This window comes from Chenopodium album, chromosome 10 (genome assembly GCF_948465745.1).
Source record: "Chenopodium album chromosome 10, dcCheAlbu1.1, whole genome shotgun sequence".
Lineage (NCBI taxonomy): Eukaryota > Viridiplantae > Streptophyta > Magnoliopsida > Caryophyllales > Amaranthaceae > Chenopodium > Chenopodium album.
The window spans coordinates 2,061,968-2,074,891 of NC_137843.1; the positions used below are offsets into that span (position 1 = coordinate 2,061,968).

General features: G+C 32.9%; 1 protein-coding gene across 1 annotated transcript; it reads left to right on the plus strand.

Annotated features, from left to right (window-relative positions):
- The first annotated feature begins 8,129 nt into the window (after nt 1–8,129).
- On the plus strand, nt 8,130–12,754 carry LOC145561908 (small RNA degrading nuclease 1-like). Its single transcript, XM_081622035.1, has 12 exons — nt 8,130–8,256; nt 8,766–8,948; nt 9,035–9,121; nt 9,889–9,957; nt 10,069–10,209; nt 10,343–10,459; nt 10,574–10,643; nt 10,757–10,857; nt 11,012–11,146; nt 11,215–11,322; nt 12,032–12,136; nt 12,284–12,754. Exons 1-12 carry the CDS (start codon nt 8,224–8,226, stop codon nt 12,599–12,601), a joined length of 1,467 nt encoding a protein of 488 aa, XP_081478161.1. The 5' UTR covers nt 8,130–8,223; the 3' UTR covers nt 12,602–12,754.
- The last annotated feature ends 170 nt before the right edge of the window (nt 12,755–12,924 follow it).

Below are 12,924 nucleotides of genomic sequence, written 5' to 3' on the forward strand. Positions count from 1 at the left end.
TAAACTTGTAATGTATTGAGCTTGTTATGGTAAGAACTTACTGTACTTTTAATAAGTATTCTACAGACTAAGAGTATTTGATTAAGTAGCTATTATTATTTTTGATTAAATAGCTATTATTAATGCTATATAAGATAAAATAGGAACAAATGCTTGTATTAATGCAGATTAGAAATTTAAATTTTCAGTTTCAATAAGTACATGTAGCTTATACAAATATATTTATATAAAAAATGTATTTTATGAGTTCCTTCTTATTTTATTTATTTCTCAGCTAATGACTATAATTTGGGTATGACCTAGACCCAATTTACGTGCAACTCACAATGATAAAATGCTATATCCAATGGGCTGGGCTACATTGTTTTGAAATTGGATGGCTAAATGTTATGTTAAAGGATATAAAAAAAAAAAAAAAAAAAAAAAAAAAAAAAAAAAAAAAAAAAAAAATTATACAAGTACAATAGTAGATATCTTATTTTAGTAGGTTGTGCTCTACCTTTTTCAGCCACTGTAGATATAACACTTGTAAAATTTGTATTTAGTATAAGTACTTTTGCTAGATAATTTTCTTACTTAAAAATTAAGATCTTGTACTTTATTTATTTTATAGCTACAAAAAATAAACACAGTTTTAAAAGATTACCTACTCTCTGTAACTTTTTAATTATATTTTTATAAATGTAAGAGAAAAGCAAAATACCAGTCAAACAAGTAAAGCAATTACCTCTTATGTACTACACTACTTTTTTTTTTTTTTTTTTTTTTTTTTTGAGAAAGATGTACTACACTACTTTTGCTAGATATACTAAGTATGGTTGCTACAGTCCTTAACAATAATTGTTACTACATAACACCGACTATAATAGCTTCTTTTTTCCTATAAATACTTAAGTACTTATTGCTTTCAAACTACCACTTCAACTGCTAAGAAATCTTCTTTGATAAAGGTATGTCTTCTACCTTTCAATTACCATTAATTTCTTTCTTTATTTATAGAATATTTTACACATTGAATTGAACTATTTGACATGAATATGCTTCATTGTTAGTTACTTAATACCCACATTTATGTCAAATTATTCTTTATACATGTCTGCTATACAACTTCCCATGCTAAGATTCTCATGCTATTAAATTCCCTACTTTCTGTTTTCATTCTCATTTGCATGCTGCAAGCTAACCATTACACACGTATCATAATTGCATTCATCCTATGCTCTCCATATTCTTTAAAAGTTTAGTTTGTCAGTTGTTCAGATCCTGCTTCCTACATGCACTACATATTTCTTCAGTGTCTACACAATTTTAAGCATCTTTGCCTTACATGATTCTTTCTCTATTTGCATTATCCATGTGAAGTAAACAATTAAAATGCAATTAATGATAAAAATATAATACTATCTCCTTGAAAGTGTTGGATATATATATATATATATATATATATATATATATATATATATATATATATATATATATATATATATATTAGCACTTTTATGAATAATCTATCACTTCCTGAGATAATTTATCATTTCTTGTATTTTTAGCTTTACTTTTCCTTTCAAAAACCTTCACCACTTAACACCATCGGACCTCAGTAACATGCAAATATATTTTCCCCTTTCTAAATCATCAAGCATGTACAGATTCTTAGCTACTTCAGTAATTGATAATCTAACCTATTGTTTATTTGTAGCTCTGTAAAAAATATCCAACTAAGTTGACTATAAACTCGTGCACTATGAAGCTGGAACCAGTATACTTGGATGAACTAACTCCTCAGAGTAAAGATTATAGAGTCAAAGTTACAGTGGCTGAAAAAGGTAGAGCACAACCTTCTCCAAAAAAATCAAGGACACTACATCAGACATTGATCCTTGAAGATGAGAAGGTATCAATTTCTCAGAACTATAATCAAGTTTATATGTTTATTGTATATTAAATTCTATTGAAATCTTGATAGCCCCAACTTATTTGATATATTTCCTTAAAATTGCTAGCTATTACACAATATGTCTAGATATTTTAAACATATTTCAAAAAGGAATTAGTCTCCACTAGCGTCATTCGAGGTGGCCCAGCCCAGCGTTCCTACGGACCTGTAGTCAAATTAATTGAGACTGCTCGACCTCGGAAGCAAATTCGCGTGTAGGCAGCGCTGTCTGTTGTACCGTTGACTCTATCTGTTCATGGAATTTTCTTTTTTTGATGCATTGTTATATGTAGCATAATTTCTATGGCTATATTTCTCACAAAAAATACTTACATGTTCATACAAATTCCATGTACACAACATGTATTACTAAGTTGGACTATAAATTATATCTATAAAACGAAAGATGAAAAATGGAAAAAGGAAAAAAAAGGGTAAAGAACAATTAACCATATCATCTGCACACCATTTCACAATATTATGAACTCAACAATTAGAATTAATAAGTAGCAATAAATAAAAAAACACATACAAAGTTTTAATATTTGATGAAAAATACTTATTCATAATGATTTTAATGATCATCTGTTTCGATTGACATATTTAACAGAAAAATAAGATGCGTTGTGCTTTATTTGGAGAACAAGTACAAGCTTACCACGATGTTTTCCACACAACTGCAAAATATGAAATCTCTAAAGCACCTATTTCTGCTGTTGATGATCAATACAAGATCAATTTGGAAGAACTTCCATATCAAATGACAATTGGACATCAAATTGTTGTGCAGCGCTTGGATGTTGAAACTGGTCCTATACTGCCTAAATATCAGCCCCTAGCAAGTATTCCAAGGGCACCCGAACCTGATGCTAGATATGGTAATATGTTAAACAACATCAATATATGATTTCATCTCCAATATATTAATGCTTTTATAATTTTCTAATATAATCTCTTCCTCCATAATTTAGATGTAGTTGCAGTAGTCCTTTTTGTTGAAGAACAAGCACGAATGATTCCCAATTCTCGGGGTCGTGAAAGTCCTGTTCGTGAAATAGTCATCACTGACTTAAGGTTCACCTATTCATGAATTTCATTGCAATTGTATTTGATTCTTTATATTATATATAAATACAACATATCATTAACCTTTGTTTTTCCTCCTTGCACCAGCCAAGATCGTTCTGTGACAGTTTCTACATGGAATGATCTCACCATCAATGCCTGCAATGAACTAAATAATTGGGCTGCAACATTCAATGTTGTTGGATTTACTGCTCTAAAAGCCTTGATTGCAAGAGGTTGATCATCAAACTTTAAATTACAAATCCAAGTATACAACATATAATATGCTTATTTATGGATACAAATCTATTGTGCAGGATTTACTTTGACAACTACTATGTCAACTCGAATTATCCACGAACCAGAAGGAACAAGAGCATATATGCTTCGCGAGTGGTAGTTCTTTTACACTTTTCACATTGCATTGTTAAATAGTAATTGTATGCACACTGGATAGTTAGTCATTCTTTTCTTTCAATGTAGGGTCAAGTTATACCCACAAGTATTGCAGGATAGACAAGCAAGTGTCTTGAATATCAGATATCCAAGTGCTGAGAAAACAATCATCACTATAGCAGATTTGAGAAACAAAAAGGTTACTTTCCTTCAACCTATATAATCAGCTACTGCTATTGATATAACATTTATATCGTGCTGCAAATATCACTGTACCATACTAACCAAGGTTAATACTTAAACACATTTACAGCCCAAAAATGTTGAACAAGATGAAACATTCTGGATCAAAGTGACTATTCCAGAACCTGACTTGAGCAAAGTTTATGCATATGCTGGTTGTGTCAATTGCGGTAAACGAACTAATCTTCGTATAGGCACGCCTTTTCCTTGTGCTTCTTGCAAGAAAGGAGATAGTTACTCCGCTTATAGGTAATAGGCCTAACCTCTAATCCATTTTAATTGTAGTCTTTAACTTGCTTATCCACTAATGCTATCTACCATAACCAGAGTAACTTTCAAGTTTGAAGCAAAAGATGACACTGGTACAATGGCATTCACTTCTTTCAACAACGACACTGAAAGACTCTTCAGAAGGCCAGCAATTGAAATATGCAGCATTAAGAACACTGTAAGAATTCATCAATTAGATAAATTCTAAAATTACTTTTGCAATTTGATTTACCTTTACCATAAATTATTTTCATTTAGCTACATTAACTTTCAGTTTAGATTATAAATAAATTCACTACAAATCTTTTGCACTTAAATACCTTTATAATCCATTACATACAAGAAAACTTAATTGCTTTTAGAGAGATAGCAGCACTTATTTCAACAAAACCTTTCTTCATTAAAGTGGGCCCAACAAATGAACTGTCATCAAACAATGTGCTCATATGGATTTTGAAAGCAATTGAAGTTGAAAATGAATCTACACAACCTACAACTGCACATACAGTATCTGCTATTCGTTCCACAAATGAAGAAGCAACCTCAATTAAAAATCTGGAAAAAGTTCAGCATGAACTTAATCTAGAAGTGAAAGCTCATGGTAAGCAACCTTTGCTTAGTGAGTATGAAACAACACCTGGTTTCAGCCAAGATCCTGATGCAATTGATGATGCCGCATTTGCTAAGCTTGTTCAAGTTGAAAAGTACACCAACACTGCTAACAACCCAGTACCACAACAACTGATGTTCAAGCCCCTTCAAATAAAGGAACCAGAAAGCTTTGAACAACCTGATTCAATGAGAATGTTGCCAACATGGGCACATCATTCCCATAAACGAAGCATCAACAAGGACAAAGCATCCATTGACACTACTTCAGAACTAACTGCTGCACCTATGGAACATGATCCTAGGAAGAAGGCAAAACTAGATGTTCCTATTCAAGCTGATAAGAAAGAATCCACTGAAGAAGAAGTTTCACCTACTAGCACTCTTGACAAAGAATAAACTCCAAGGAAGCCCACATTGTACATAGGCAGTATATCCTAATGACCTCATCTCAGTAGTAAGTATGATCCAGCAATTTCTAATCTAAATATTGCCTTACTTATTAAAAGGCATAAATCTTTTGGGTGTTTAAAAGGAACATAGGCTATAAAAATTGTTCCCTATAAACACCAATATTGTATATAGCAATGCTCATATGCATGGTAGTATGTAATGCTAAGCTTAAATGCAGCTTAATTAGTATTTTGGGCACAAAGTAAAAAGATAGTCTAGCTTAGCAACTATCTAATGTACATAGCAGTAATGACATATATTGCCTTAGTATGAAATCTGAACTCCTGTACTGAATCGTTATTTTAGACTACAATGATATATAAAATAACTTTATCATGGTACTTGCTTTTTCATTAGTTTGTCATTATTACTTATATGCTTCAAACAATTTCAGACAACATTATACTAGCAGATTTTATTGTATTACTTCTGATTATTAACACTACTTTACACATGACAAGTAACATATCACAAAACCCATTTTTAGTTGCTTTCAACAAGAAAACAATTTACTACCTACAATATAATTCACATTCTACATAAACAAGCATTACATAAAACTCTAATAAATACTCAAAATATATACAGCAAAGGCAATTACACTATAATTAAAGGTAACAACAAAAAAAATTAATACTTATACTTACGATTGCTCAGCATTAACATCCAATTAAATGCACAAAAACCATCACTTAATACATCTTTGACCAATGACACTTACAACTCCTTCTCAATGTCCAACAAAGGTACCTGTTAAATACAATTCTCAATAATTTAACACCTATCACAGCAAAATAGTACTCTCAACAATGAACTAAAAGAAAAAAAACATATTATCCTAAACTCAGTCAATAACTCCATCACATACCACTCAACCTTAAACTATACTACATTCATACAATCAACATCACTTCATAATTTCAAGTACTCCTTTTACTTAGATACATAGCAGCTAAAAACAAACCGACAATCCAACATATCCAACCGTTGGGGGGGGGGGGGGGCGCATGGCGCGCGCTCCAACAACTAGTATATATAAAAAAGTGAATTCACCCTCATCCTTATCCCAGATTCCCATCTACTTATCAAAAACAATTGAATGAGAAAATTGACATCTATTTTTCAGATCTAATTTAAGTACTCAACAACTCAACTATAAAGGTAAAATTTAGTTATCCTTCAACTCCAAAATTATTTTCAATTTCAGAGCAAGGTTTACAACTCTCAAATTAAGACATGCATACCGATTTTTAAATAAAAATTTGATGAAGATGAAGAAGCTCTCCTCCATGTCGAATATCAATGATTCAACGATTTGGATGTTTTTTTTTTCCTTCATTTTTTCCTGTAAATTATGGATTCTTGTTATCTTGTTATTGAATAATGATACTTGTTAATGTAATCTTTTTAGTTTTTACCCCTTTTCATTATTTTAGTGATAAGGTTTCTACTTAATTTTCTATTAATTAAATTTTGTTAATTAATTTTTGGAGAGAAGGGTGAGTTGTTGTGATATTGGGGTATTTGTGTAATTATGCAAGGTAATCAAATCAGATATTTAGAATATGCTGGGGTTTGGAGCGTTTTCAAAATTAGCTGATTCATACCAATAAGCTCATGTGATCCGCTGCTTACCAAACACCACAATTAGATGATTAGTTTGGTCAAACCCTTTAATTGTGCTGAATAAGCTCCTTTTGGCTGAAAACGCTGATAACCAAACACAACCTTAATTTGGTCTAATTCACTATAAAACATCATTTTTAGAGTTGGAACATGACAACTATTTCGCAATTTTTTTTGGCACTTTTATCTCACCAACTCCTATTATAAATTTATAATACACAAATTAGTGCCCTAGTTTGTTTAGGATAAAATTAGGAGTTGTTCTCTGTCTTTCATGCACAAATTCTTACTTATAGCTTATACATACTTTTTTTTTTGGGTGAAGATATACATAACATTGTTAAGATTATTAGATAGATTATGAGGTGTCATGCAAGATTCACTACTATATACTTTCTTTGTTTTTTATTAGTTGACACGCTTGACTTTGGTTCACATATTAAGGTGTGAAAAAGGAAAGAAAGACAAGTATACTCATACCAACTCAAAACTGGGTGTAGGTAATGTGGGGGTAGTAAGAGTAAAGTAGAAATTATATCTAATAAAACATTATCATAAAAAGAAACGTATTAACTAAATAGAGAAAATATGAAGTAAGATAATATTTCAATTAACAAATACAGAGTAATAATAATGTCGATTATGACGATCCAAGATGCAAGAAATATTTATTCAAAAAAAAAAAAAAATTGTGCAACAAATATTCTTTATGACCCATTATTTTCCCATGTTTAGTAAAATGATCAATATTCTTAACGAAACTTTGCATGACACTTATTGACTCATCAATTTCAAAACGAATCAATCAATAATATTAACATCATCGTAATAAAACTACTCTCTCCGTCCCTTTATTACATGTCGGTTTTTTTTTTTTGGGTGACCAAAATTAAGTGTCTGTTTTTATTTATAGGTTGTACTTTTTTACAATATTATTCTCTTTTTGATGATTTGTCACCTTTTTTTTTTCTTTTTTTTTTTTTAATTTAACATCAATTTCCAATACTTTCTCTCTCCTAATTCCCAACTACTTTTTCTTTTTCTCTATCTCTCTCTAACTCCACATGCATATTTATACTCCCAATTATTAGTTTTAAGGAATCTTTAATTTTCTTAATTCCCGTGCAAAATGAGAAATAGACATGTAATAAAGAGACGGAGGGAGTACTTTAACAATCTCATATACTCCGTACTTAAATCCACAACCGACTTTACCCAATCCAGAATACCACTGTCAAGGTCTTACCCGAATTCGTATCCCACTGTCAAGGTCTCAAATTCGTCTTACCCAAATTCATATCCCACAGTCAAGGTCTCAAATTCTCATTTCCACGTACCAAACGCCTCGTGAGAAATTCACGACCCGCTTTACCCAATCCAGAATCAAGAAACCCAACTGATACACAAAAGCCCAACCCACTACTTTTGATCAAGTTATTATCCGACCCGGTCCGTAATTGACCCGCCCAATAACCAGGTTTACGCCGAGGTTTAGTTAACCCCCCAACCAAAACAAAGGAGGAGAGAGAAACTGAAACACAAATACCTGACTTGTTTTTGCGTCTCTGCTTTCTCAGTCTCTGCACTTTCGGGAGGTGCCGCCATTCTCAACTTCTTCTTCTATCATGGATCAGAAGCTTGCTACTGCTTCTAAAGATGTTAGTTTTGTTTTCTTTCTCCTCTTCTCTTGAATTCATTTTGACTTTTTAATTATAATCTTGTTTTGGTTTTGTTTTAGGGATTATTTGGGTTGTTACAAATGTAATGCTAATATATGTGAAGTCAATTTATGTTGAAAATTTTTCATCAATTTTTGATTGAAATCCAGTTTTGTGTTTTCTTAAACTGGGGTTTTAGAATTTTTGCTGGCAGTACCAAAACTAGTATTCAAATAAGCTTTGTAGTTATTATACATTGTGCAATTAGTTTCAATGTTTTAGGTGTATAATTTGTATCATTATATGATTGTGCTAACCATACTTAAGATAGTCAGGTTTATCATTTGTTTGATAATTGAAAAAAAACGGGTATTCAAAATCTAGTGTTAATGTGTACTATGAAATGGTTGTAAATACATTAAATTATGTGCTATATTTTAAGATGTTAATACAAAATAATGGTTTGCTTTGATATCTGATTCATTTTTTGTTGACACTGATTTGTGTAGGCTCTTGTTCAAATTGTTAAGTTGTCACAAAAGAGGGGAATGGAGGGTGATAATGGAGGATGGAAGGATTTTTTGAAAGTTCATGATAAAAAATTTGGTGCAAGCATGAGTGATCCAGCTAGAAGGACGCCAGAAGTGTTACGCGCTTTCTTAGATACATTTAAGAAAGAGGAAGACTTGAAAGTATCATAATTAATCCCTCTTTTGATTTTGTGTCATTTCTGCTACATTATTCTGGCATTGTGTAATATGGTACCCCTGTTGTGCAGTACTTTGATAAACTCTTAACATGTCATTCTAACCGGGACCTAGTGAAACAAGTAGCGAAATCAGAAGATGCTGAATCACCTATACAGGTAATGTGACATTCTTGATAAAGTTGTACGGAGTAGTTACTTGTGGTAGTCAGGGATTTAACTGAGAGCTCATAAAGTAGTGACGCTATTTCATTCTGATTGAGTTTGGCTATTAGCCTATTAGGCATCAGTTATAGTTTTATTCAATGCTGCAAGTTTGCAACTCAAAACTTCCGAATATATGTATGGGCTTGAATGTTTTTAGTTACTTGGCTTGTGGCAATTTTCATTTTGGCGTGACCAAAAGAGTTTAAATCATCCGGAAAAAACTTTAGACATGGTATGCTGCCTATGTCATGCTGCTGCAAAGAGCTTCAAATTCCTTACTTTTGCTCGTTTTTCTCTTAGGAATACTTTGATATCTATTCTATAGTTCCTACAGATGACATGAATGGAAAGAGTAGTGACCTAAAGAAAGTGGGTCTGCAAAAGCATATAGCAATATAGCATTGAGAAGAAAGCAATGCCGCGATGGAGGATGTTTCATGCAGCTAATCCCATTCTTTTGGGAATTGGTTTTTGGTTTTATTGTTGCTTTCTGTAGTTTGCTATAGATTTGTTATACTTATACAACACTAATTTTCTCCATCCACTGTCCTCTTGTGAGAGCAAGATTTATTCATAGTAGTATACTAGTAATGCTATACATTATAGCTTTTTGGACAACCTCAACTGTGGCTTTGAATCCTTGATCTTTGCAAAGATAGGTAGTTGAATCTCTAACTTCAACGTTATAACTCTCATGTTTTATCATTGTGGCAGAGCAGAAGTTGGTTCGTTTGACACTTGAACATCCACAATATCCAATTGAGTATACATTTCCATCATATGAGGAGGTCAATTTTAGAAATTTCATTTTATGTTTCCTTGATTTGTTGTTGCATGTAATGATAATGATTCCATGAAAGAGCTGAAAGTGTACTGAAAGTCAAATTTGTGGTCAACAGGATTGGGTTGTTACAAAACTTGGTAAGAAGTCAAAGTTGGCAACATCAGAGACATTGCTGGCTGTTGATTGTGAGATGGTTCTGTGTGAGGATGGAACTGAAGCCTTGGTTAAAATATGTGTGGTAGATCAGGATTTAGAGGTACCACTGTACTATTTGGTTTCTCGATCTTGTATGAAAATTTTTGCTGGTATATCTTTCGGAAGTTTATGCTTTAGTGCTTTAATATCTGTATTTGAGTCATAACTCCCATGCTTATCTGTTGATATATCAGGTAAAACTCCATGAATTTGTCAATCCTCTTAAAGCAGTAGCAGATTATAGGACACAAATTACTGGTGTTTCTCCAGAAGATTTGGATGGCATCACTTGTTTTCTTGCTGATATACAGGTCAGATATATCTTCTATTTTGTTTTCCCAAGTCCTTATCGTGATTGATTGTGGCTTATCATACTATGATACTCCCATTACTCACTCAAAATTTTCTTTTTGGTATTTTTATAGAAAAAGTTGAAGAAGCTATTGTCCCAAGGGGCTATTTTAGTTGGGCACAGTCTCAGTAATGATCTGAAAGGTTAGTGCGTTATAGAGTAAGCTGTTTAGTGTTCTATCTTGTTTTTGTGCTACTGTTCTATTAATATGTGCTAATGAGTTGATTTATTCGATTGTCATATATTCTTTCCACAGCTTTGAAGGTAGATCATGCAAGAATCATTGACACTTCTTTTGTCTTCAAACTTGGAGATGAATCAACGAAAAGAAGACCTTCCTTGAACGATTTGTGCAAGGCATGTTACCATCTTCCCTCTTTACTAGATTGTCAATATGCAAATTATGAGTGTTGCACTCACTAAATTTACTTTGAAGGTATGCCCTAGCGTTGCTATAAAAGCTCAATTGTCTAACTTATTCGATTCTTTTTGTTTTAAATTGTCTTGGCAGTTTGTGTTGGGCTTTGAACTTCGCAAGAAGGGTGCTCCGCATAATTGTGTTGATGATGCCTGTGCTGCTATGAAATTAGTGCTAGCAAAGATAAAGGATGGATTTGACAGCACAATTCCTGTAGCTCAGGATGATGTAAGTCCAAATGTTTAGGTTCTGTAATTATATAGTTTGTCTCCTTGAACTAAACGCCATACTTGTAGGTGCCAGACGGTGAAAAATCAAAGCTCCTTATACACAGAATACCGAAGGATCTTCCAAATGAAGAACTAGGTCAGATCATCCCTGGAGACTTCACCATTGAAATTCAGGTTGGTGTGCAAATTCCTTTTCCTTTGTTCTTTACTATCTCTTTTTTAGGGCGAGTTATATCTTTGGCTAGTGAAACATGCTTTTCTTTACTTTTGAATCTTGCATTTATAAGTAAATTACTGTGAACACTTCTTTGTAGTGAAGCTTTTATCTGGACTCTGTTTGGTTCAACTTTTAGAACTTGTCTTATCTGAACTTATCTTGCCTAAAATTGTATCATTGTGTGAAATTGTCTGAATTTATTTTATTTGTAGTGAAGCTTTTATCTGGACTCTGTTTGGTTCAACTTTTAGAACTTGTCTTATCTGAACTTATCTTGCCTAAAATTGTATCATTGTGTGAAATTGTCTGAATTTATTTTATCCAAAATTGTTTGAAAGAAAGCTTATTTTGTTCAAACATTGTACATATTTGCCTGAATATAGTTGAAAAAGTTTGAGCCAAATGGACCCCTGCTACGCCATGGTTCTCCTGTCTATTTCTCACGTTGTTGCTTTTTAGGGCCTTTTTTTGGGATAAAGGGTTATATGCAGTTTTTTTTTTTTTTTTTTTTTTTTTTTCTCTTCATAATAATTCATGAATCAGACACATAATGAATCGACTTTCTAATTTTCTCTATGTTAATGCTGTGCTAATCTCAATGTAGGGTATCTGATTTTGCTACTTGTTGACCTAGAATTTGCCTTGTATAATTAAACTTTTTGGCAGGCTAGTAAGAAAGTTCGAGGTGACAAGTATTCTGCCTTAGCTACTTTCAAAAGTCCACAGGAGGCACTTTGTACGTATGAAAATCTGGAAGGAGATGAAGAAAAGGTCTCAACTTTATTCCAATTTTTTTACCTTCGTGAATATCGTGATGGTTTGTCTGGAAGAAAAGAGGGGGGGGGGGGGGGGGGGGGGTAAAGGTTTTAACAATCTAGCTCTGAAATGTGAGCTGAGCTGTGCGTTACTCTTTTTCAGGACACTTATGGGCGGTCTCAGAAACTTGTCTCTGTCCAGCTTAAAAATGGCTCGACAGCTATTATATGTGTTCGAAAAATGTTACCTGACACTCCTCTTGACAAAGTATCTGCAAAACGAGCACTTCCAACAGAGGCATTAGTAAATGAATCAAAGAAGTTAAAGATTGAGCAAACTTCCGAAGCTGCTCAGCAGATTCTCTGTGTTGATCATGTGAAGGAGATTGAAAGGTTGAAGGATTTGGTTAGCCAAAGAGATCAAGAGATCTCTAGCCTGCATAAGATTGTAGCAGCTCTTACAAGGAAACAAGGGCTTTAAAATTAAAATCTCTTATTTAGATCCCCGGCTGGTTAATTTGGGGCTCTGCAAATTTTGAAAGTGCCTATGATTTGGGGTTATGATGATCAAGAAACAAGTGATTCCCCAGCCATTTGTAAAATTTTGGTTCATATTGCATCCCGAAATTTATTTGGTTTCACGCAATAATTTGTATGATTGTATGCTTTACTTTTCTCATATTTAAAGGTCAAATTACCGAGGCTTAATATTTAGCCCAAGTCTGCTATAATGTTCACTTACTAGTGGCGTATGGTACTAGCTGCCCATTGGTATGCTGATAGGATATCATTTAATGATTCTCG